This window comes from Sciurus vulgaris, assembly GCF_902686455.1.
Source record: "Sciurus vulgaris genome assembly, chromosome: 1".
Taxonomy (NCBI): Eukaryota; Metazoa; Chordata; class Mammalia; order Rodentia; family Sciuridae; genus Sciurus; species Sciurus vulgaris.
The window spans coordinates 16,950,639-16,976,618 of record NC_136461.1 but is presented as its reverse complement, the minus strand read 5'-3'; the positions used below and the strand labels follow the sequence as shown (position 1 = coordinate 16,976,618).

At 55.1% G+C, this 25,980-nt stretch overlaps 1 protein-coding gene across 1 annotated transcript; it reads left to right on the top strand.

Moving 5' to 3' along the window:
- Window positions 1-708: 708 nt before the first annotated feature.
- On the top strand, window positions 709-21,352 carry IL22RA1 (interleukin 22 receptor subunit alpha 1). The gene is made up of 7 exons (XM_079138309.1): window positions 709-848; window positions 4,975-5,107; window positions 5,799-5,977; window positions 8,191-8,366; window positions 13,293-13,431; window positions 16,629-16,750; window positions 17,724-21,352. Exons 1-7 carry the CDS (start codon window positions 806-808, stop codon window positions 18,663-18,665), a joined length of 1,734 nt encoding a protein of 577 aa, XP_078994435.1. The 5' UTR covers window positions 709-805; the 3' UTR covers window positions 18,666-21,352.
- The last annotated feature ends 4,628 nt before the right edge of the window (window positions 21,353-25,980 follow it).

Below are 25,980 nucleotides of genomic sequence, written 5' to 3'. Positions count from 1 at the left end.
AGTTTCTAGCTTCACTGCCCCCATCCAGGGACCCACTCCTGCGTTTCCAGAACCCTCTCTAACACAGCAGGAAGAATCGTGAAGTGTGAGATCCATTTTTCTCTAACTTTTTGCAGATACCAGCCCCAAAGGCTCAAGGGAAGTGTCTGAGCATCTCGCCCCAGCTGCCTTGCCAGCAGGAAAGCTGTCCCCAAGCCCACTGTCCAGCCTGGGGGTCCGGATCTGGGCACAAGGACAGGCATCAGACACCCATATCTTCTCCTGCCAGAACAAAGCCAAGGAGTCAGGGCTTCTCCTTTGCTGCAAGAAACATTCTGGATTTTTTTCTTCTGTCTTGCCCGTTATTTCCTCAGGGTAAATCCCCTAGGAATAGAATTACCCAGGCAAAAGGTACCCTCGCGATGTGGGCTTCGATACGGCGCCAGTTGCTCTCAGATAAGACTGCTTGTTGGGGGTCATTTTTGCCTCTTCTGCCTCTCAGCTCCTGATAAACCACTGAAGAGTCTTGGGATGAATCAGCCAACCAGACCAGATAAACAAGCCAGCCGGCCCTGGTCGCTGTTCTCTGCAACAGGGAAGGGAACTCCCTTGGATCCCACCCAGGACCTGGAATTCCAGAGCACCGGGCCAGGCACCTTTGTACCCCTGCCCCCACTGGCCCAGGGCCTCCCCTCCCCTCCCTCGCCTCCCCTGGCTTCCCCGCCTCCCTTCCCGGGTGGAGCCAGCTGCCAGGGCGCCAAGACTTCACAGCCTGCCCTCTGTGCAGGGCCCGGAGTGGGGCCCCAAGGGGTCCCAGGCAGGGCCGATGAGGACGCTACTGACCATGCTGGTGGTGGGATCCCTGGCCGGTGAGTGTCCCTGCCCTGTGGGAGCCCTGGCCACCCAGGCCAGCCGTCAGGGCTGTCTCCCTGTGCCCTGGGCAGCTCCATCCGGGCGCTTTCATTTTCTCCTCTGCTTGGGTTTGACCGGGTGCCGGGTTTTCCTGGAGATACAGGTGGCCAGCCCAGGTGGCTGGGGAGGACAAGAGGGTGCCCCAGAGCCTGACCTGCAGGTCTTAGGGGACGTGGCCAGCAGTTTCAACCGGGGTGCTAGACACCCCCATCCCAGTGGGTAGAGGCCCGGGCTGGGGAGCAGACCCCCTTTGCCCACTCGAAGGGTTCTGGCAGAATTGAGCTCCTCTTCCTCTCCTGGCACCAGAGGGGACGAGGGACCAGTGGGTCAAAGCTGAGTTGGGCCATCGCCTCTCTCCATGTCCCTGTGGGGCCTCTTCTGGCCCCTCTGCTGGACCTGAAAGAGCATGTCCTCCCAGAGTGGCCAGGTGGGCTGCACTGACAGGTCTTCAGACACTAGTTTAAGTCTTAAGCCAGGACAAAGGGGCATTGGTCTCAGACCCAAGAAAGCGGACTTGGGACTCGTCACTGGGGAGAAGCTTACGTGAGGCCCAGGTTGCCTCTCTTCTCCTGAGGTGATCACGGGGGATCTGTCAGGAAGTGGGCGCACAGTCCTGGTGGAAGAGAGATGTGTGACCTCTGCAGGTCCTGCTCCTCTGATGCAGGGTGAGGCCCACAAAGGCACAGGCCCTGGCCAGCTCTGACCGAGTCCTTGCTGCTTCCAGTCTGTTCTCCCCTGGCGTCAGGGGGGATTCCTCATGCTCTGGGTCTGTGATGGACCAGGGAGGCTTCCTGCAGCCTCAGAGGCTCCAAAACACATCCCTTTAGACCCTCCTATTCTGGTCGGAAGCCCCGGAGCTCCTGGCCCCTGAAGACGGGGACCCACAGGAGATGGTTAAGGGCTGGTGGCATCTCTGCGGACCTGGCCCCTCGCCCTGTGCTCTCGGCGGATTCCAGAGCCTGTGGCACCGCTGTTTGTGTGTTTCCTTAGCTTCCCTGCTGGTTGACATATTGTTTTTCCACACAAATGTGAAAACTTGCCTTTTATAAAGTCTACTCGGCAGCCAGGCTGCACACAGCATATGTCTTCCAGCTGTCACAAGGCAGACTGTCAGCCAGGAGGGCAGAGACGACACCGGCTGGGGAGAGCAGGACGGACTTGGGGAGGAGAAGGAGTGGGGAGGCTGGGAGAGGGGCAAGGCCTCATCAGCCCCTGGCACCCCCTCCAAGAGGGGTCCGGCGGTGCCCCCCACCACTTCAGGAAGCCAGCCTCGGTTTCCTCTCGAAAAGTGGTGTCAGCCAGGCACAGTGACACGTTGATCCCAGCAACTCAGGAGACTAAGTAGGAGGATCACAAGTTCAAGCCAGCCTCAGCAATTGAGCAAGGCCCTAAGCCACTCTGCAGGAACTTGTCTCTAAATAAAAAATGAAAAGGGATGGAGATGCAGCTAAGATGAAGCATCAGGGTTCAATCTCCAGCACTCCCACTGCCCAGGACCCTTCACCAGCTTCAGCCACCTGCCCCTGGCACAGGTAGCCCACACAGGACACTGTCCCCAACCAGCAAGCTTCCCACTGCAGCTTCCAACCTGCCCCTGGGGGTGCTACCCCGCCCCCAGACTGACCGACCGTGGCTACCTCTCAAACCTCAGCCTCTCCCCTCTGCCCTAGACCCCACCAGTAGCCACTCTTCAGGCTAACTTCCACTGCACTCCTTCCACCCCTTTAGACCCAGCCCTGAGTCTAGGACCCTCCCTCCAGACACCAGTGCTGCCCAGACTGGGATCCACGCGGGACGTGAGCCACATCTGGGGTTCAGCGGTGTAGCTATCACCCGGGGTAGGGGCAACGAGAGGCCCCACGCTACCCCTAAAGCCCCAGGTTCAGAGAGCAGGGGATGTGCAAGACTCTTCCCACCCACAAGGGCCTCCCCAAGCCCGGGCCCCCTCTCACAGAAATTCTGTGTGTAACTTGGGAATAAATAACTCTGCCCCCTCGTGCCCCAGACCTGCTGGTGGTCGTGGTCATGTCCAGGGGAAAGGAGGCCCATACCCAGTAAAGAGGCCTTGGGGACTGGGGAGATAGCTCAGTTGGTAGAGTGCTTGCCTCATAACACAAGGCCCTGGGTTCAATCCCCAGCACCGCAAAAATAAATAAATAAATAAATAAAAAATATACAGAGGCCTTGGTGCAGCTGAGTCTGCACCTGCGCATTTCTCAGCCCACCAGCCGGGTGGTTCTGTGCCAGCTCAGAGCCAGTAGCCACCTTCCTGCACCCTCTTCCCCTCCACTGGCCAAGCGTGGAGGGCCGAGGGACGGGCTTTGCAAGTCAAGGTTTGCAGTGAAGATTCAGAGCAGCGGCCCCTCGCCAGCCCCGTCCTGGGGCTCAGGCCTTTGCTGTTCTTCCCCGTCATAAGCGGCAGTAGACGGGCAAAGGCCTGGACGAGAAGAGAGGGCCTTAGACGCTGCTCTTTGTACTGGGGTTGAACCCAGGGCCTGGGGCACGCTAAGCACGTGCTCCACCACTGAGCCCCATCCCCAGCCTCTACTGTGGACTCACTAAGGGCCATCTTCTCCCCTCCTCTCTCTGTCCCTCTTCCAGGGCTCAGATCACTAGAGCCCCACCTCCTAATAAAGGGTGAACAGCAGGGCAGCCCCCTTCCACACACGAGTCTCTTGCTTTCCAGGTCCCCGCCCCTCAGACTCCACCCAGGACCTGTTCCATGCTGAGCATGCCCACAGACATCCCCCTGCGGAACCCACCCCGCAACCTGTTACCCACAACCTGTCCAGCCTGGGCGAATGCTGCAGGCTGTCACAGAGCTGACTGTGACACTGTGTCAGCCTTCATGGGCCTCAGTTTTTCTCATCTGTCAAATGGGAGAGCAATAGAAACGCTCTCAGCAGGTCGTCTTGGGAAGTGAGGGACTGAGGCCAATACCGGGCACCTGCTGTGGCCTATATGTCAGCTGCTGCTGTGGCCATTTTTGTTTGTTGCTAGGTGAGTCCAATCATGCCCACTTTAAGATGAGGAAATTGAAATTTGCTTAAAGAGTTTCCCCAAGGTCACCCTGCCCACATGGCCTCAGTCTGCATCCCGCCCCATCACGAAGCCTGTGTGCAGAAGGTGCCCTTGTCTTTGAAGAAGGCGACATGGGGGTGGGCAGAATTCACAGACAGCTCCTCCGCCCTTCTGTGAGGGAACGACTTTGGGCAAGTTACTTCTTGGGTATTTTAGCTGAAGCTCTTCAAAATGAGTAAAGACACCAACCTCAGGTGGCATTAAACAGTGAGGGAAGGAGAGGCAAGGAGAAGCAGGGCCAGGGCGAGAGAAAAACTCCTCAGATGCTACTGGGCTTAAGAAGGCACGGCCACTTTGAAAAACAGTTTGGCAATTCTTCAAAAGTTTAATGTAAGGGTTGGGGCTGTAGCTCAGTGGTGGAGTGCTGGCCGGTCATGAGCCCCTGGGTTCCATACCAAGCAGAGAGTTACCCAGAAATCCCACCTGAATATACAACCAAGGCAACTGCAAACTATGCACTTAAATTTTTTTGCACCAATGTTCGCAGCAGCATTACTCAAAATAACCAAAAAGTGGCTATCCCTGAATGGATACACAAAATATGGTCTATCATTCCAGTGGAATATTACACAGCCATTAAGAGGAAATAAGTGCTGCTTCAGGCTACTGTATGAATAGAACTTGAAAACTTTGCATCTGGAAGAGCCAGACACAAAAAGAGGGCAAGATAGACTGTAATAAAAGGTCCGGAATAGGCAAATCCATAGGACAGAAAATAGGTTTGCCAGGGACCTGAGGCAGAGGGAAGGGGACTGGCCGCCATGGGGGTGATGGGAGTGTTCTGCACTTAGGTAGGGGTGATGGCTGCACAGCTGTGAGTCTTCCGAGTAGTCACTGGGTGGAATTCCTTAAAATGGTGACCGCGATGCCACGTGGCTTACGGCTCAGTGGGAAGGAAGAGAGCAGCTGAGCGCAGGGACGGTCGGGTGGCCGGCTGGCGCGTTGGAGGCTGGGGTCCGGCCTGCGAGCCCACCTGCTCACCCTGCTCCCGCCCTCCAGCAGCTCCCATGGCTGAGGACGCCGCCCATCTTCTTCAACACGTGAAATTCCAGTCCATCAACTTCGAAAACATCCTGACGTGGGACAGCGGGCCGGGGAGCGCCGGCGACACCGTCTACAGCGTGGAGTATAAGACGTAGGCGTCCTGCCCGCCCCGCTCTGCGGGGCAGCCCCTTACCGCGCATCCCCGGTCCTGCACGTCCCCGGGCCCCACTGGGCTGCCGTCCCTGGCCCGCTGGACGAGTTGTGCGTTTCTTCTGCAGAGGGACGATTAGTAAGGATTAATACTCCAGGTCAGACTGACCAGCTCCCACCCACGTCACCCTGGTCAGTCGGGCAGCTCGCCGTGACTCAGTTTCCCCATCTGTGCGGGGAGGGTGACCTAGCTCCTTCCTGATCAGGTCGTCAGTAGGTTAACTAAGACCAAGTCATTAGGACCCATGCCCACAGTCAGGTACTGAGGACTGGTCGTTTACTGTTGGCGAGAAAGATCGTGGGCGATGTGCGCCCCCGGCTCCAACCTGTCCCCCCAGCTCTTCTCTCTCACTCCGGGTGAGAGTGACATCAGAACGTGGACTCAGACTAGTTGGGTTCATATCCAGGTCGTCATGGGCACCATTGGGTGCATTTTACTCCTTTGAACCTCGGCTTCCTTGTTTGAACAAGAGGGAGAATAATGTCCACAGCCCCCCAGGGTCGCGGTGAGAGCCACCCGCGGGCCTGAGCTACAGCGCCAGCTGAGTACACAGGAGAAACCGTTATATGAATAAGCCACAGGCCCGGCACTGCGGGCACTGCGGTTCCCTAACGGCCTCCCTCCTCCACAGGTACGGGCAGAGCCAGTGGCTGGCAAAGGCGGGCTGCCAGCGAATCACTGGGAAATCCTGCAACCTGACCCTGGAGACAGGCAACCTCACCGAGCTCTACTATGCCAGGGTCACGGCCGTCAGCCCTGGAGGCCGGTCAGCCACCAAGATGACCGACCGGTTCAGCTCTCTGCAACACAGTGAGTGGGGTCCCCAGCTCAGGCCTGGAGGCACCAACGCATGGGGGCCTCCTCCCCTCTGGCATGGGCGGAGGGCCAGGAGCGGGCTGCACCAGGGCCAGAGGGGGAAGGCAGCCCCACCGGAGCATGTGCCCCAGGGACCTCTTCCTCTTCCCCAAGCCGCACTGCCCTCCTCTGCAGCCAGGGCCTCCCAAAGTCCCTGTCCCTCTCCCAGCCCCTCCTATCCCCAGACCATTCCTTCTCAACACCTAAACCCCACCTTCCCATCGTCCCCTGCTGAAAACTCTCCAGCATTTTCTCATGATTCTGAAAATAAGACCCAGCTCTTTGCTGTGACCTGTGAGGCACTGTCTGTCCCAGCAGCTCTGTCTACTGCTCCAGTCCAGCCTCTGAAAGCCCCAGCCCAGGGCCTTGCTGCCCAGCTCCATGGAGGCTCTTCCTGGCTCCTCCCCCATGGCTCTTTCCAGTCCTCGGGGCTCAGCTCAGCGTGGACTCCTGAGTGAGTGTCCCCACCCCAGCCCTGACTACTTGATCTCGGTCAGTGGTCACCGGTTACCCTCCCTCACAACACAACTGGTCCTCAGCATCTGCAGGACCCATATCTGCAGATTGAACCAAATGCTGGTGGGAAATATTTGAAACAAAATTGCATCTATACTTGAACATGCAAAAGCACACTTTTTTCTTGTCACTGTCCCTAAATGATACAGTCTAACATTTACCTAGCACTTACTTTGTATCCAGTATTAGAAGCCACCCAGAGAGGATTTAAGGTGTACCGAAGAATGTGCGCGGGTTATACACAGACACTATGCCATTTCCCGGAAGGGACTTGGGCACCTGGAGATTGTGGTATCTACGTGGTGTCCCAGCATCTCTCCCCATGGATACCGAGGATCCACCGTCCACTGAGCTTTGTCCTCAGAGCTCAGGTCTCAGAGGGCAGCTATGGTGCTTGCTCACAGGTGCATCATCTGCCTCGTCCATTACCACGTGCACTCCAGCAATGGCTCCCTCCGAATTCTCAGCCCTTAGCAGGGTGCTCGGCAGACAGAAGAGGCTCCATCTATAAGGGACAAATAAACCAGCAAATCCCAGCTGCCCGACTCCCACACAAGCCAAGCACGTGGTGACGTTCGCTAACTGGCCTTACGACCACACGTGACTTCTTAAGAAAACAAAAAATAAAATTAAGGAAGTGACTGGTTTTCTTCCTGGCTTGTTCACTTGCAGAAAACTTGGGAAATACAGAAATAGGCAAAATAGAGGAAAATCTATGTTAACGTACAGAAAATCTGGAAAACACAGAAATATGCAAAGACAAAAAAATGTCACCCACCCCCTGATCATTCCAACAAGCCCTCACTAGCAACTGAGTCTTATTTTTTTTTCTTTTTTAATCTAGCGTTGTTTACTTATTTTTGAGCTTCACCCTCTGTATAAAAAACTTTTACCCATATTATTCAGTGTTTTTCCACAATGTGATATTTCCTAGCTGAAGATGACCCATTCTTTAGAGGGGCTCTAATTTATTTATCTAATTCCCTTTCTGAGGCTGTTCTGCTCAGTTTTTCAATTTTATAAACAGCACCCAAATGCGCATGCTTCTGTCTCGAGTGTTCTGAATTTCAGAGGTCTCCGGACCCCTGGGAGATTTCCATAAGCCAGATTCAGGGTGACTGGGTGCCTGAACCCCTGGAATCGGAGATGCGAGGTTTTTGTATACCTACATTTTGGGAGAGAGAAGGGCACTCATCAGATTCTCGAAGGAGTCTGTATTCATTTCGTTATTTGGAAAATTCCATCTTCAGAGGGACTGAAGTCCTGGGCCTGGCCTTGTCACCGGATGGGTGATATCAGCCCCTGGTGCTGTTTAGGACACATGGCTGAAACACTGTGTTGACATGCCCTGAGCTGTCACTGCCTATGGACCAGGGGATGGGTGTCCCCGGCAGACGCAAGCTGGGACGCCTGGGAGCAGGGTCCGGGCTTGAGTAGCCCCTCGCCCTGGGTTCCTCCTCTTCACCTTCGCCAGCCCCACACCTGGACACCAGCGGAGTTCAGGGCTGTTTTCACCAGGTTTGGCTGATGCATTGGGAAGCATTCTGGGCTCAGCCGGGGGCTGGTGGGGGAGCAGCCACCTCCCGCCTTCCGGGCAGCCCAGACACCAGCCGCGTCTGACTTGCTCTTCTTTTTTCTCCCCTTTATCCCAGCTACCATCAAACCACCTGATGTGACTTGTGTCCCCAAAGTGAGATCCATTCAGATGATTGTCCATCCCAGCCCCACGCCCATCTACGCAGGAGACGGCCACCAGCTAACCCTGGAGGAGATCTTCTATGACCTGTTCTACCGCTTAGAGCTCCAGGTCAACCAGACCTACCACATGGTAAGTGCGGGCTGCACCCTGGGAAATGCCTTCCTTCCATTAGATCTGTGCTGCTCCAGACAGAGAGGGGACATGTTGTGTGAGGCAGAACTCCCCGAACGTGTCCCTCCCGGAGTCGGGGGGCAGGGGCTTGAGTCCTAACTAATGTCACAAGCCACAACCTCCCTTTTGTAGACTCACACACACAGTAGCTTGTTAAAGGCTCTGACAAGTCCTGCAGGGCCAAAATTCCAGTTCCTATTTGTTTCATACAACTTTTCTCAAATTTATTTGGCCACAAAACTTTTTTTGCATAGTACAGATTTTGTCATCTAATACTTTGTAACATCCTGGAGGACAGCCTATTAACATCCTCAGGTGTTGACTTTAGAAAATGCTAGAGGCCTTTCTAGCAGGTCTCTACGGCTGCATTTCTTTCAACTGATTCCCCACTACATACAGTTTCAGGAACTATCTACAGGGAGTGTCCTAAGATCAGTAATAATGAAATGTGTCAGGCAACTGACAAATGGTACACAAATTATTTCCTTTTGCTTTCAGAAAAGATGTGGTATCCCCCCCACTACCACCCAGCACGTGCCATTAACCCATAATTCAGTTGAATGAATGTTATTTCCTACTATGGTTCTCAGAATCAAGGGGCTTATACTCTAGTGGGTGGGGAAGGAGTTGAAAGAATTCCAACAGGCAGAGGAAAATAAGCATATTACAAGGTGGAGCAGATTGTCAGTTCAGCAAGCTCTAAAAGATTTCCAGCAAAACTTTCATTTGCCAATGCCAGTCTCTGAGGTATACCAGGTCATATATAGATATTACATCATTTAACCCTGAACACAGCTCTGTGAGGTAGGAGCCACTGTCTCCCTTTTCCAGATGAGAAAACAGAGGCTCAGAGAGGTTAAGTCACTTGCTCATGATTGTTCAGCAAATTAAAAGCACAGACAGGATTCAAATCCAGTTCAGTTCAAAGCCCACCTTTCTCCCCTACTGGCCTACATAGCCCCACCATGATCAGAAAGAGAAGTAAAACGAGGGCATTTTTGAAAAGCACAAAACCGCCCACTTTGACTGGAGCAGTTTCTCAAAAGATGGCCCCAGATCAACGGCAGGAGAGTCACCTGTGGCACTTCAAAGTGCAGGTCCTTGGGCCGCCTACCACCTTCGGGTCCACTCAGTCCAATGCTTGCGTTCCTGCCCTGGGATGTGAACCTCAGAGAACAATACCGGTGTCTCTCCCTCACCTTGCAGTTTGAGAACCTCCACTGTGGGGGCCCCAGCGGGGGTGGGGGGGTGAACCAGGGGGGCCTGGGGGGGCCTTGCAGGAGAGGCGGGGGTGGGACGGAGGGCTTTGTTTGCCACCGTCCAGTGAGTCCAGCAGTGAGAGCTTATTGAACAGGCAGGGTCCTTATCACAGCTATTTTTGGTAAATATTTGGTGTTTGACTAAATATTTTATCACCATTGATTTCTAATCTAATTCATTTCATGGTCAGAGAACATACTGGACATGATTCAGGTCCTTTCAAAGTCACTGAGGTATTTTATGGCGCGGCATATGGCCTGCCTGGTGAAAGTCCCACGTGTAAACTTGGAGAGAACATGTGTCTGCCGCTCTCTGGTGGAGGGAGAGCTCTGTAGAGATCAATCAGTCAGGCGGCTGACGGTGGTGACAGGTCCTCGCCTTTCCTGATTTGGGGGAGGTGATCTAGTGCTCTTTCAGTTGCGCAGAGTGCTCAGCTGATTGTGGGCTTGCCTATTCTCCCTTTAATTCTGTGTGGTTTTCTCCCACGCGTTTTGAAACACTATTAGGCATGCCTTTATGATTGTTAGTTACAGCTTCGGCATAAATTGACCATTTGATGATTTGAGGTGTCGCCTTCATCCCTAGTAATACTCTGATTTTTCTCATAACTGCACCCAGCTCCTTACATCCATTTACGTATTTGTTTATTTTGGAACTGCTGATTGAATCCAGAGATGCTTAACCACTGAGCCACATCCTCAGCCCTTTTTATTTTTTTATTTCAAGACAGGGTCTCACTAAGTGGTTTAGGGCCTTGCTAGGTTGCAGAGGCTGGCCTTGAACTTGAGATTCTCCTGCCTCAGCCTCCTGAGTCTCTGGGATGACAGGTGTGGGCCACTGTGTCTGACTCTAGTGATCTATCTTCAAATTCTCTATTTCTTTTGTCATTTCCAATCTGTTGCTAAGATCATTTTATGCCTTTTTGTGCAAATATTGTACTGTTCAGTTCCAAGGTTCCCAGCGTTTGTGGTTCATATATTCCATTGGCAGGTTCTTATTTCCACTGGAGAGTTCTTATTCACTCATTCATTGTGGAGATATTTTCTTTCACTTCTTTGAGCAAAGTTTTACAACTGCTTTAAAATGAGTGTCCAACAACTGGTCATCTTGAGGTCAGATGCTATTAAGAGTCTTTTCTCCTGAAGATGGGTCCTAATTTTCTCTCTACATGCCTGACAATTTTGTAACGTGCCCTGGACACTAAGAATGATACGATGAAATGAGTCTGGATTCCATTCCATCAGGCAGAGGGTGTTGATTTTTTTTTTTTTTTTATAGTGTTTTCATGGATGGTTAACTTGGCTGAATTCCAGACTTCAGAATCTCAGCTCACTTTATTTTTTTAACTCTCCCTGTGCCATTTGGAGGCTGCGCATTGGTGCACGCCCGGAGCTGGCCCGGGCTTGGCACAGAGTTCACACACGGAGGCTGGCGTCCCTCTCTACGCCCACTCCTGTCTCTGGTTTTCCCCTCGTTTTCCAGTCACTGTGATCACATCAAATTCTGCCCTCTGGTTTTTCAAGCCAGCAAGAGGACAGAGCTCCTGTGTAGGTTTTAGTCACCCCAAGAGGTGTGGACTGGGGTCTTCCTTCAGGATGAAAGACAAAAAAAAAAAAAAAATCACCTGATGCCGTCCTTCTTCCTTTCTCCGTTATCTACTGCTCTGTTCTCTCTCTAATACTTTCACAGAGTTGTTTTCCATTTTGGTCGTGATTCATAGTTGTTTTGGGAGGTTGGTCCAATAGAAGGTACGAAGCACCAGAATCGGGGTGAGAAGAGGTCAAGTGTGGAACCGGGGAGGGCAGGCGGTGCCCGTGTGATGGCCAACGTGAGCAATCTCAACTGGACAGTCCACCCGGCGACCCAGTGGAGTGTGTCGATGTGCTCCGCCCAGTCTCCACACACACCTTCCCAGCTACCCCTGCAAAAAAACAGAACAAAACAGTTACCCTAAACCTCGGCTTCTCTGTCCCTCAAAAAGGGAAGGCAGGGTCAAAATGCTGAGAGAAGCAGAAGAAAATTCTTGGCTTTTGAACTCCCAAGGACACAGGCTCCAGCCCTTTAATGGAAGATGTGGGGATCGTTTCAGGGCAACAAGGTCTCAAGGATGTGAGAGGGCCTTTGTGGAGGGTGGCTGTAAGGTTCAGACTTTGGAGATGAGAGGAGGAATGATGCTCTTAACAGAATCCAAGAATCAGAAAGAGGTTTGGGCTCGGGATGGGGCAGCAGAGGAGGCGGGTACGCAGGATGCTGTGATCACAGGAGCCCAGGGGCCAGAGAGGACCTGGGAGAGAAAAAGAAACAGAGCAGAACGTGCAGAACAGCAAACTCAGGGCCTGAAACCAGGCAGGAAGCTGTCAGAGGCCGGAGAAGCAGGAGGCATGGGCAGCCCAGGGAGGAGTTCCAAGGGACAAGGTCAGAGGCAGTGGGAGGCTGAGAAGGGAGGACCGGTCACAGCAGATGGGCAGATGTAAAGCCACAAGGGCAGCAAGCAGGTGGCGATCGTCACCCAGAACAGGAACTACTCTGCATTGTGGGAACCAAAGGACCAGGTGGGCTGCAGAGAGAGAGGGGTCTGAACGGGAGACAGGTGCCAGGATTTCATCCTGGGTCATCCAAGATGGAAAGCTGAGTCCTTGTCCCCAAGGCCAATTCAATCATGAGGACATGGTTTTGAGAAAAAGGAAAAAGAAGGTTTATTGTTTTGCTAGCAAAGGAGAAGCACAGGGGACTGTTGCCCCCGCGGCTAAGGTTCTGCCATCAGAGGGAGCAGGGGACTTTTCAAGAGGTGATTCCGAGGCCACATTCCACCTATTCTCGATTCTCCTGTTGGGTCGGGAGATCATCATTTCTGAGATCTTCGGGTGCCATCCCTGAAGTCTGAATTACTTTGTTCAAAGATTGACAACTCTGCCTAGGATGGGGAAGGAAGGTAATTCTGTTTCCCCTGAGATGAGAGAGAGGGAGAGATTAGGGAGCAGCAGGGAGAGAGGAAAGGAAAAGAACGCATCCATTTTTAAAGTAAGTCGCAGCGGCAGAGCAGCAAGGGCCAGATCCAAAGCATAAAGTGGACCACGGTTACACAGGATTTGGAAAAAAGGGGCGTGTCATTATATTGATCTTTTAGAAAGATGGTGGCAGCACTGAGATGAATATGGGAAATGGAGAGTGGGGGCGGGGAGGGCAAAACCAAAGACAAGCGACAAGTACAAGAGCCACAGCCGTTGTCCAGCTGGAGGCTAGAGGCTAGAGGCTGGAGGCTGGAGGCCCAGTCCAGACAAAAGCAAAGAGGCAGGCAGGGGAGGGTGGATACTGAAAGGTGTCTGCTGTTTGATAGAGAAGGAAGAGAACCGGAAGGTGGTGGAGGAGGGAGCAGGGACCTAGGTGATGTGGTCTCACAGCAGAGCTTGCAAGGTGCCAGTCGGGTCCTAAGCGAAAGGTATGCAGAGCGTGGCGACCGGTTGGATTTGAGGATGAAGCGCGAGGAGAAAGGAATGGGGAGCTGCAGGCGGATCCTCTGGTTCCTGGTCCCGGCAGCTGTTGGGACCATTTTACTACATATGGCAGGTAACCCAGGAGGTCTGCGTGGAGGAGGACTCACTCCGGGTTCTCTGTCCTTCTCAGCACCTTGGAGGGAAGCGGAGAGAATACGAGTTCCTTGGCCTGACCCCCGACACGGAGTTCCTGGGGACCATCACGATTTTGGTTCCAACCTGGTCCAAGGAGAGCGCCCCCTACGTGTGTCGGGTGAAGACGCTGCCGGGTGAGTGCCCCAGAGGAGGGGTCCCGAACCCGGCTCTTAACCCCACTCCTCCCTCCCTGCAAGCACAGCCAGGCTGGGCAGCGCTCTGGCCCGGGAAGGGTGACGAGTGTACCATGAAGGCCCGTTGTTCACCCTCAACGGAGCGAACGGCTGGGTTGTCACCACGAACACTGAACCCTTCCCTCAGCCTGGGTCTGAATTTCCTCTCGGCCGGCTTGTGTGCACCCTGGCCACCACACTCACCCCACTACCAACCCCAGGGATGACACTGGGCCAAAATCTGCAGGGAGAGAACAGAGAAGACAAAAGGATCCCCCAGTATCTCCCCAAAACACAGAATAATGACAATGATGATGGCTAGCATTTCTGCAGCATTAACAAGGGACCAGGCACTAGTAAGCACAGTCCTCCTGAGCAGTCTGAAGCAGGTAATGTTATCATCCTCATTGTATAGAAGAGGAAACTGAGGTTCAGAGTGGTTAAGTAACTGGCCCAAAGTCACACAGGTAGTGAGGGGTGGGGAAGCAGAGCGTTGCTTCAAGCTGCAAGGTTAGATGGTGAGAGGGAGAGCAGTGGATTGGACGGACCGGGAAAAACCGTCCCCTCCTGACCATCGTGTTCAGATTAGTGATAGGAGGGGATCTCCATTCCAACTGTGCCAACCTCCAGAGCAGGGTTTAGTTTGGGAGCTGGACAGAGCGCTTGGCCCTGGGAGGCAACGGCTCCCATCCTCAGCTGCATTTGGAAGCTGCCCTCAGCAGTTTCCCTGAGAGCCTGTGGAGACTGGTTTCTCCACCTGAACCCCAGTGTGTTCCTTTGCAGAGGAGATATGCCCAGAGGCTCAGCCAGCTCTGACCACTTACATGGGGCACGTCCTTCCTGGGCAAGGGTCCCAGGGAGACCAGAATAGAACTTGGCAAGAGGGACCTAGAAAAAGGAAGCCAGCTTTATGGGCACCAAGCTGGGGTGTATGTACGACGGAGACTCTCTCCCCAACTGTGCTAGACACACCACACCCACTCCTGGCCCACCCCGCCCTGCCCTGGTTTCCCTTTCTGTCAGCCTGTCCTTACATGATCTCACTCATGGTGTGACACCAATTTTTTTTCTAAGACGGTAGTGGATGGGGGGTACAGATCAGTGACATTTATTGTTACCCAGTGTTATGTCAAATGCTTTGCATATATTATTTAATCTTTAAAATAACCCTGCAAGTTGGGCAGTACGGTTCCCATTTTATAGAGGAAGGACTCTGGCTCAGAGAGGCGCAGTGGCTGGTCCAAGACCACACAGCTGCTCAGTAAACCTAGGTAGGTTCATCAGAAGCCTGGGATCTAACCCTAACCTTGAACTTGGTTTATGGGTCGTCCCCTAAACACTTATTCCCCTTACTTCCACTTCAAAGTGATAGACCGACCTTGCTTTTAACCTGGTGTTCTAGAGTCTGCTTAACCCCAGAGCCCAGAATCTCCACTTCATTTCTTCTCAGGATGTCTGGGAGGGTCACAGAGCATGGTCCCAGCATTTTGGTGCTGGAAAGTGGTCTCAGGTTCATGTCACCCCAGCTCTTAATTTTACAGGTGAGGAAACGGAGGCATGATTGAGTAATGGCTGTGAGGGTGAGCTTTGCAGTCCTACATGCCAGTCTTGGCTTCTCCACTGAGGAGCTGTGTGGCCTTGGGCAAGTCACTTAATCTCTCTGAGATTCAGTTTGTTATCTGTAAGAAGCACCTGAATCCCTCTGTGTGGCTTTAACGATTTCCTGACATAACACGGAGAGCACCCAGCACACTGCATGGCTCATGGGAAGTGTTACACTGCCACTGGCAACTGCAATGAGTAAATGGAAGACCAGAGAGGGTCATGTTGCAGGAAGGAAGCTCAGCATATCAAAATTCCCCACACTCCTTACTCTCAACCTGGTGTTATTAATCCGTCCTGCCTCCCCCTGGGTGAAACAGCACGTGGAAAGTGTATCAGGCCAGGGAATGTTCCAAGGCCCTCTACTGTCCCGGGACAAGAAGCAGGGGTTTCCAATGACATTAGGTATGTCACGTAGGGACATCCAGGTCATGTCTCCTCCCAGCAGCAATGGGGGTATCATGTGACAGGTGACAGGGCATCAGCTATGGGAGGCTGACCCAGAGGCCGAGCCACACCGGCTGGAGGAGCGAGGAGTGGCTGCAGTGGAGGCTCAGAGATTCCCAGGGGCTCCTGGCGATGAACAGCCCAAGCCAAGGCCACAGGGCTCGGGAAGGAAAGGAGGGTGGCTTGGAGGTCAGACCCTGGGGAGAGCAAATCTGGTGTTCAAAACCCTCCCACCACCTCTTCTTCCCCGGGTGCTTCACGAGTCCCAGGTCTGTTGACGGGCAGTGTCACACCGCGAGCTGGCTGTGCCTGTCCCAAAGACACCGGGCCACAGAGAGAGCCACCAGAGCCCCAGCTGTCCCTGTCCTTGCCTTTTAGAAGGGGCGATGCTTTCCCAGGCCCCCTCCCGGAGCAGGCAGAGAGGACAGGCCCTCCTGCTGTCCTTTCTTACCTCCCTCCTCCTCTGGTTCCTGCTGGCAGGGGCGGGGGGGGGGGGGGAGGACTGCCCTAGACCCAGGCGGGAGGGGCCCCTGCACCCTGCCCTGTAGGTGGCCCTGCTCTGATGCCCACCCCCAGCCATGCCCCTCCCACCAGAGAAAGAGGCCATGCAGCCAAAGGGTCAGGTCCACCTGGAGCCCATGGTCTCCCTTCTGGACCCCATCCTGAGTCCCGGGCCCTGAACTTCCTGTACGTGCGCCCAGCCTGCATGCTGCCTCGGCGGGAGCCCTCTTCCTTGGGTCCTTCCTTGGGGGCAGACACTTGCTCATGTGCAGACCTTTGGCCTAAAGGTGGCTATTTGTGGGGGCACGGAGGCACTTGGCCTCCAATGCCAGGCTGGGGCCATGGGGGGCTTTTGCCCCTGCCTCAGACGTTGTCCTCAAGAGCCAAGGACTCTGAATTCAAACCTGGCTTGGTGGGAGCGAAGGACACTTTTTTTTTCCTGATGTAAAGACATATTTGTAGAGTCCAGCTACCTGGATGTGGCCTTCGCCTGTGAGCTGGCCCCAGCCCTGTGGATACGGAAGGTAGCAGAGGCCGTGCCCGCCTGGCCGCAGTCTGGCCTGGCTGGATCCCAGCCTCACTTCCCTCTCTGGCTGCTCTCTCACCAGATCGGACGTGGGCCTACTCCTTCTCTGGCGCCATCCTGTTCTCCATGGGCTTCTTGGTGGCTGTGCTCTGCTACCTGAGCTACCGATATGTCACCAAGCTGCCTGTGCCTCCCAACTCCCTGGTGAGTTGGTCCTCCTGGGGCAGGAAAGAGGTGGGGGGGGGTCCTAGGTCTCCAGAGGGCATGGCAGGCATGGCAGGCATGGCGACCCTGGTTCTCTCCACGGAGTCCCTGGAGCAGAGCCAGCCCCACCCACTGTAGCTAAGGCAGGGTGGATGGAGGTCTGGGAGGCGGGGAGAGGGCAGCAGGGGCCGGGAATGGCGGACACAGACTGGGAAAGCCCTTGGGCTTGAAAGCATCCAGGCCTGGGGGGGACCCAAGAAAGGGAGCAGCAGGGGCCGAGCAATGGCCGCCCGAGGGGGCTGTGGAGCTCTGGCCCCTGGAAGTGGGCAGCCACACACTGTCCCTGGGCTCCTATGGCCCATCTTCGCTGTTTTTTGTTTGTTTGTTTGTTTTTGAGAAGTCAGTATTTCCGATTATAATATGAAATCTCCCCAGTTTTCAAATACTGTCAACGAATTTTAAAAACATGCAGCACCACGTGAGTCAGATCACGGGTCACGTCTGCAGCCCCAGCGGCCCCTCTGCTGTAACGGCAAGGGCATTTTGCTTCATGTCAAAGTCCACATGGGCCATTGTCCCCAAGACTCTCCTGGCCTCCCGCTTCCATCCTGCCCTGACCCTGCCGATGGCCCCAAGAGCCGGGCGGCACGGCACAACCACCTCCCGCAAGCTATCTGGCCCTCCACCTCCTGGATGAGCTACCCCTGGGGAGGCCAGAGCCCGACTGTCCCTCCTGGAGATAACCTGGACTTCAGGCGTGGCCCTCACCAGGCTGGGAGCCCGGGCCTCCTTGGAGGCCTCACCCCAGAAACTCTGGGGTCTCTGGAAAGTGGGGCTGGGAGGGGGGCATATGCAACTAGAAAGGGCCCCAGCTGACCCCCATCCCTCTGCCACCTGGAGGCCCTCGGCCACCCCGTCGGCTTCAGGGGCAGAGGCCCTGCCCTAAGAGGTGGACTGTCCTTGTCCCACACAGAACGTCCAGCGCGTCCTGACGTTCCAGCCACTGCGTTTCATCCAGGAGCGCGTGCTGATCCCCGTCTTTGAGCTCAGTGGGCCCAGCGGTCTGTCACAGCCCGTCCAGTACTCCCAGGTGGTGGTCTCCGGGCCCAGGGAGCCCCCAGGAGTCGCACAGCTGCACGGCCCGCCCGAGATCACCTACGTGGGGCAGCCAGACATCTCCGTTCTCCAGCCCGCGAGCGCGACGGCTCACCAGACACTCTCCCCACCGTCCTACACCCCGGAGGCCACCCCCGAGGTCAGGCCCCCGTCCTATGCTCCTCAGGTAGCCTCTGAAGCTAAAGCCCCATGCTACGCTCCGCAGGCCATCTCTAAGGTCCAGCCTCTCTCCTACACCCTGCAGACCACTCCAGACAACTTGTCTGCTTCCTACGGGGTGTGTATGAACGGCTCTGGAAAAGACTCCCCGCCGGGGACACTCTCGAGTCCCAAACACCCCAGGCCTAAAGGACAGTTCCAGAAAGAGGCACCAGCTGGGAGCTGCCTCCCGGGTGACCTCGCTCTGCAGGGAGTGGCCTCCGCGGCCCTGGAGGAGCCCCAAGGAGCAAAGACATTCCACCAGCCTCTGGGCGTCTGCGCTGACGAAGGACCTGACCTGAGGGGGGAGCCAGGGACACCAGAGTACCTAAGGGGCCAGCTCTCCCTCCTCTCCTCTGTCCAGATCGAGGGCCACCCCATGTCCCTCCCTTTGCACACTTCTACCCTCTCCTGCTCCCCTTCAGATCAGGGACCCAGTCCCTTTGGCCTGCTGGACTCCCTTGTGTGTCCCAAGGATGAGGGTCTGGTGTCCAAGGCTGAGGCCAAGAGCCCAGCCCCTGGGGCCTCAGAGCAGGACCTGCCCACTGAGCTGGGCTCACTTTTCGAGGCGCTGGCCCTGACCGTGCAGTGGGAGCCCTGAGGGGAGGTGGCGGCCTGGGATTCCTTCCCTCCCCCCGTGCCGCCCCTCAGCCGTGGACCCCCACTCAGCCCTGCTGCAGCCGCCCAGGTGGGCGCCCTGGAAAGAACCAGAGATGGAGGCAGGGCCCCCATGGGAGCAGGAGATCATGCTGAGGACGCCGGCCAGAGCAGCCCAGGGCGCAAAGAGGCGTCTGCTCCTCTGTGATCGCCCAAGGGGGAGAGGGCCACACCGAGTCTGGGTGGAACCGGAATAACTTATACTTCTGCCAAGAGCGGAGGCGGCACAGTGGCAAGACTACAGGGAAGGGCGTGGCCTGGGGCTCATCCCCCCGGGCCCCCACCCAGAACTGCACCATTCCAGCTTCATTTCCCCTGCTGGAGGTTTTACCCCAGTGAACTGCAGGTCCAACAGGGAGGAAGCCACAGAAACCTTTCCTGCAGGCAGGAGTTCCACACTCTGTCCTGAGAACAGGGTTTGAAAGGAACGTGGGGCCATCTGGACCCTGAAGAGGACACGAAGCAAGTGATACTTACTTCTCAACTTTGGAGACTCAGCTTTGGGTTCAGCCCATCCGGGTTCAAACTCCAGCCTCACCACTTAGCAACAGGGTAACTTTAAGTTAACCAACCATTGCTCAGAACCTCAGTTTCCTCATCTGTAAAATGGGGACACCACCACCTACCCACAGGGTTGTGGTGAGGACGTTGATGTCTGTAGTAGTAGTGCCTGGCATGTGGACTGGGCCTAATGAATGGTAGCCATCTCCTATTGTGATTTTTAAAATACCTGGTGGCACAAGAGTGACTCCCTCCGTTCAAGTTGACTTCAGATCACCTGGAATTTTGTCAAGGGTTCAGAGGATCCAGATTGCCCCAGGGTTGCTCTGGGCCAGGCTAGAGGGCTGGACTCTCCAGAGTGGACCACGGGCAGCCTACAGGGCCTTCTGGAAACAGCCCAGAGATAAAAGCTGCAGAACCATCTTCCTGAGGCTACAGGCAGGGTGGTTTCTGCAGCAGTAAATTCCAAGGGCCTCCTCTGCGCCCCGTTGCCAGTCTCCTTCTGCCTGGCTCCCAACACGGCCCCCAAGAGCCCAGGCTGCCGGCTGTGGGCTCCTGGCCCTGCAGCAGCTCCCAGGAAGGGAGAGCACCATCTGTGCTCCAGGAAGGTGCCAGGGCCTCACTCATCTCAGACACCCTTACGATGAGGAAACCGAGGTCCAGAGAGGGGAAGGGACCCACGCAGGGTCCCCCGCCCAAGACCCCACCGTGGGGGCGCGACAGAGCCAGTGTCAAGGCTAGGGCTTTTTGCCTCATCAGGAGAAACTTGTCTGGATGCTTGGAGGATGAAACTAATGGGCTGTAGGGAAGGAAGGACTCGCTAAAGGTCCCGGAGGAACAAGCAACCTGCTGGCCACCCTCCTGCCCCAAGCTTTAGGGAAATAGGCCTAAGGTCCAGTTCCCCGGGTGTGACCCTTCCCAGGGTGCCCAGTGTCTCTGCCACCCTCTCTTCCTGTCCCTCTCCCTGCCTGGGACAAGGTGACAGACAGAATTATTCTTATCTATGTGAAATTAATATTTAACATCGCTGCAGAGTCACTGGCTGGCTATCTCTGTAACAGAGGGGGCGAGTTGCCCTCCTGAGAGACTCAGCCCCAACACTGCAAATAAGTCTACTTCCTGTCCCTCAAGGCACCCGTGGCCTAAGGTCAGCTGTCTTTACCTTGTTTACTAGTGAAAAACAAGGGAGCAGCAGCTGGCCATTCTCACCAGGTCAGTGGGGGGACAGGGAGCCATGGAGATGCTTTCTGGTGTGGTCGGAGTTGAGGGTTTCATCTTGTTTTTGGGGGACTGGGGATGGAACCCAGGGCCTTGCACCTGATGGGAAAGTGCTCTACCCCTGAGCAACACCCCTGGTCCTCAGAGAGGTTTTTAAATGAAGAGCCACAAGCACCTCTTCCTACTCACAGGACATGTGGGGTGAAAATGGTTCTCGGAGGGAGGAGTCCAGCCATCTGGGGAAAGAGGTGGATGTCTCCCATCTGTGGCTCTCCTCAGGCTAACACAGTCCCCACCGAGGGGGAAAGTTCCAGGATACGCCCCGAGGTTCCAGGCCCCAGGCAGCCCAGGGCTATAGAGGAGCTGGAACCAGCAAGAGGACAGGGTGTTCGTGTACCTCAGCAGCTGGCCGGGGCCTCGGCATTTCTGGGAGAACTGGGCTCTGACCCCATTACCCCAAAGCTCCACAGCCCTGCCCTGCCCATTTTCTAAGGTGTCACCTACCTACAGTCATGGCAAAGCCAAGCCCAGGAGTAAATGAGTAGTAATACAGAGTTCCTCCTAGCCCCTCGGGGAAACGCCCCAGGATCACTAGAGTATTACAGTACTGACCCTAGAGATACTTCTCCCCCATATTTACATACCCAGGGTAAAGTTTAATTTATAAATTAGTCACAGTAAGAGACTAACAAAAACTAATGATAAAATATAATAATTACTGCATTAAGTAAAATAGGGTTTACTTGAACACAAGCCTCCCATGATAGTCAATCTGATAACTAACAGGACTAAGTAACTAGCGGGTAGGTAGCATATACAGCATGGATACATTGGATAATGGAATGATTCACACCGGGGGTATATGGAGCAGGAGGGCATGAGATGTTATCACACTATCCAGAACAGTAAGCAACTTAACACCTCTAATCCCAGCTCCTCAGGAGACTGAGGCTGGAGAATTGCAAGTTTGAACCAGCCTGGAAAACATAGTGAGATACTGTCTCAAAAAACTAAAAATAGGGCTGGGGATGTAGCTCAGTTGGTAAAGTGCTTGCCTCAGAAGCACAAAGCCCTGGGTTCAAATCCCCAGCACTGCAAAAAAAATTAAAAATTAAAAAAAAAAAAACTTGTGAATTGTTTATTTATGGAATTTTCCGTTGAAGAATTTTGGACCATCACTGACCAGAGGTAATAGAAACCACAGAAAGTCAAACCACTGATGAAGGGGAATCCCCATAGCAGCAGCCTTAGTGTTAATAAGAAAGAACAGGAAGAATCCAACCCTGTCACCTAGCAGTTTCCATCTAGATCACATCCTCCTGCCCACCTCCCTTCCATCATAGGTTGTATGTATTAGTAATATTTTGCAAAGGAGGGAAATATAGCTCAGAAGGGTGACTTACCCCCGTCAGTTTCCCAAAACAGCTTCATCGTGAAAATCCCCAACCCCCGCCCAGCCCAGCTAAATCCACTGCTGCTAGAGAATCTAGATTTCCAACAAACTCTTCCAGACAGGGAAACTGAGGGGACTGTACCCTCATACCAACAGTGTCTGTATCTACAAGTCACAGCCCTAGAGTCGGCCCATCACCCCTTGGACGGGGTGGGAGGCCTACAAATGCCACCCCCAAGCCCCAGCTCCAGGAACGCACAGGGGCTGCCCCGAGTTTCCACCCAGAGAACGGGGCTGAACTCCTCCAGGGTTCACAGAGGGCCAGGTCCGTCTGTGTCCCTCCCTCGTCTAAGTGACAGCCTGGGCAAGGAGGCTACCACCTGATCTCACGCTGAGCCTTGTCCCCTGTTGCTGTCCCCGCCCTACCTTCCAGACAGCGGGACAATGAAGCAGGCAGGGCCAGAGAGGAGAGACTGTCCCTGCCTCCCCAATCACGCTGATGCTGGGGGACACAGCTCGGAGACCTCAGCCTCCTGCTCAGCCCCTTGGCTGCCTGAACCCATTTTCCCTTCCCATGGTATGGAGGAGAAGCACAGGGAAGGTAGGGCGGGGACAGCAACAGGGGACATACACATGAGGAGAACAGTAACTGGAATAAACTGGCGAGTGAGAGCCACAGAGCAGGAATCTGGGTGGAGCGGGCTCAGTTCTCCATTTATGCCACCAGGTGGAGCCATGAGCCAAGGACAGTTTGGTCGCTCTCTTGGTAGATGAAGCAGGGTTGGGTCCTAAGAGCAGGAAAAAGAAGGAAGGAAGGAGGGAGGGTGGGAAGGAGGGAGGGAAGAAGGAAGGGAGGAAAGAGGGAGGGAGGAGAGAGTTAAGGAAGGAAAGAAGGAGGGACAGAGGGAGGGAGGGAGGGAAGGGAAAGGAGGGAGGGAGGGAGGGAGGAAGGAAGGAAGGAAGGAAGGAAGGAAGGAAGGAAGGAAGGAAGGAAAGAGGGAGGGAGGAAGGGAGGGGGGGAGGGAGGAAGGAAGGAAGGAAGAAAGGAAGGAAGGAGGGAGGAAGGGAGCCAGGCACTATACCAGTATTCTTACACATTTTTTATTGCATTTGAGTCTCACAACCATTTTGGAAGGTTAGTTGCCATGGTCTAAATGTTGGTTCCCAAATTCCCATGTGGAAGTCTAATCCCCAACACAATAAGGTTAAGAGGTGGGGACTTTGGGAGGCGATTGCCTTGTGAGGGCTGCTCCCTCCACAGTGGGACGATTGCCCCTATAAAAGAGGTTGAGGGGAACGCCCTATCTCTTGTGCCTCTTCCGTCACGTGAGGATGCAGCAAGGGGTCCCAGCTATGAAGCAGAGCCAGCCTTCACCAGACACTGAGTCTGCAGGTGCCTTGATCATCACCTTCCCAGGCTCCAAACCATGAGAAACATATTCCTGTTATTTACAAACTACCCATTCTAAGGCATTTTGTTATAGCAGCCTGAATGAGGTTAGGTCAGTGTTTGTTCATCCTTCATTTCTAAGTAGGTTTTGATTCACTGCTGTGCTGGGGATTGATCTCAGTACCTCACACGTGTGAGGCAAGTGCTCTACCACCGAGCAACACCCCACCCCCCTGCTTCATTCATTTTCAAACAAACCCAGATCAAGGGCCCAGTTGTACACCAGGCACTGTTCTTGGGGCTGAGGATAGAGTAGACAAGACAGGCAGGCTAGTTCCCCACCATCTTGGAACTTATCCCAATTCACAGATGAAGAAACTGAGGCCCAGAAGGCCAAGGTGCCCCCTCATTAAAACAGGTAGAGGTTTGACGTTGTGCACAAAGTTTGTGCAGCTCCAAATCATCTTGTCTCAGCCTCATGAAGGAGATCAGCTGCATTTACAGAGGTCCCAGTGATGAGTGGGTACATCACAGGTGTGTGGCTGGCCAGGGGGTACCGGGGAACCCCACCGTTGGGCAGACATCTATTGGACGTATGTGATGGAGACTCTGTTCAGTCAGACAGTAAGCAGGCTTAATTGTTCCCCCTGTGCAGATAATCAAGCCAAAATGGCTATTGCCCAAGGTCATACAGCTAAGAAGAGGGGGACAGGTTGGGAGCACAGGCCAGTCAGACTTGGGGTGCCCCTGACCCTGGTGCGCACCTGGTTCATCCCAGCAGGATGCCTTGGAGGGGAAGGGGCTAGAGGACCAGCGTAGCTGTCCTGCTGGACAGAGGAAGTCTTAGCTGAGCAGATTCCCGCTCAGCTTTCATGGGGGGTGCATCCTGGAACCCTGTCCTTGCTGGGACAGTGGAAGATGGGCAGGACACACCCGTGTTCCCATGAGATGCTGTTAACACTGAGGTCAGAGGGAGGACAGAAGCAGGGGCGTTTAGAAGGCTTTTCACTGGGACACGGAGGTAAGACGGGCTGAAGAGCTCTCTGGTGCTTCCTCTCTCCAGGGTGTAGCCCTGAGGCCCAGAAGAGCAACAGGCCCTGCTGTAGGTGGCCACCTGTGGCCAGCGGGGGTCGGAGCAGGTGCAGCCTTCCCAGACCCACTCACCCTCTGGACGGGGCCCAGGTGTACCTTCCTGATGGCTCCCAACTCCTCTCCAGCCTCCTCCCACACAGGACCATGACAGGGGGCAGGCTGATGCTGGGGTGGTGGAGGGCGGAGAAGCCACATGCCTCCTCCACAGCCAGGGATCACCCACGAGCATGGCAGACTAATGTTTAGGTCACCTTCCCTCCACTGTCTCCCACCACTGTGTCTCAATTTCAGAAGGGGGATCAGATCAGAGAGGCTGAGCCCCATTCCCAGGGTGCCCAGCCAGCCGAAGGTTGAGTTCTTTCTGATCAGGACTTCCACAGCTGGGAAGAGCCGGGGAAACCAGCCGCTGCCACCTTCCATGCGACCGGCCAGAGCCCTTGCTCTTCCCACTAGAATAGGGGCTAGAGCTGGGCACAGCCAGAGGAGGAGCGGCATGTGGGGTGGGGCCGCTCCACCTGTTGCTGCCACCCCGCAGGGCTGGATGGACAGCCCTCCCCCCGCCTCCCGCCCTCCCCCGTCCCCAGCTCCCACCCATTGTCACCACAGTGTCCCAGCCCTGCTATATTTAAGATCGGGCGCGCTCCAGATCACATTCTTCTCCCAGTCCTTGCTGAGCCGAGGGCAAGAAGAGACAAAAACCCTCTCACCCTCTGGAATTTTCTCCCCAGAGACTCCTGAGTGGACACAGCTGCCTCTGTGAGTCACTTTTAGAGATCAGGGTTAGGAGGGACAGCTCTGGGAAGCCAGACCCCAGCTTCCCACGGGGGCGTCGGGTGTGTGTGTGTGTGTGTGTGTGTGTGTGTGTGTTGGAACGAGCTGGGAGACTGGTGCTCAGGCAGCACCCCGTGAAAACGGGAGAAGAGGGATCCCAGAAACCTTCGCCCCATCCCACCTTCCTGTGGCCTGGTCACCTGAGCCAAGTCCTCTGTGATGTGAAAGGGCCACATAAAAGGCCCTTCGGGGATGCCCTGGGACTGGAGTCAGCCTCAGGATGGCTGGCAAGTCCCACAGAGTTGCTGGCCCAGCGAGCCCTGCTGGGCTGAGCCCACAGGCAGAAAAAGAGAGGGAGTCCTGGGACCCCCATCTCAGGGCTGTGGGGGTCAGCCTCAGGGCCTGGGTTGACTGGCAGGAAACGGGCCAGCTCATCAGGCCAGGCCATTGTAGCCTCTGGGAAGCCAGTGGCCACAGCATGTCCCAGCTAAACAGCCCACAGGGCAGGACGTGTCCGCCTCTGTGCTCAGCTCTCTGAGGGGCCCGCCAGCCACGTCTCTGTCCCTCTTGGGGAAGGGGAGGGGTCTCCTGGGGCATCTGCAGGAGAGCCAGGACCCTTCCCTGCCAGGCCCACACAACACTCTGGGAAGAGGGCGTCTGGTCCTGTGGGAAAAGGGCAGCGCAGGCCACAGACTTGTGCCCGCTTAATCCCACGCAGCAGTCAGTGCTTTAAAAAGCATCAGTGGCTCATCCGCTAAAGCGGGGGTCTGATTGCTGGAGGCCCCGGAGGTCAGGGATGAGCACTTGGCCCAGTCCCACCACTGTGCTAATCAGGACAGCGCAGCCCCCGGGAAGGGAGCCAGGGCTGAGGCCAGGGACAGTTAACCCTTGGCT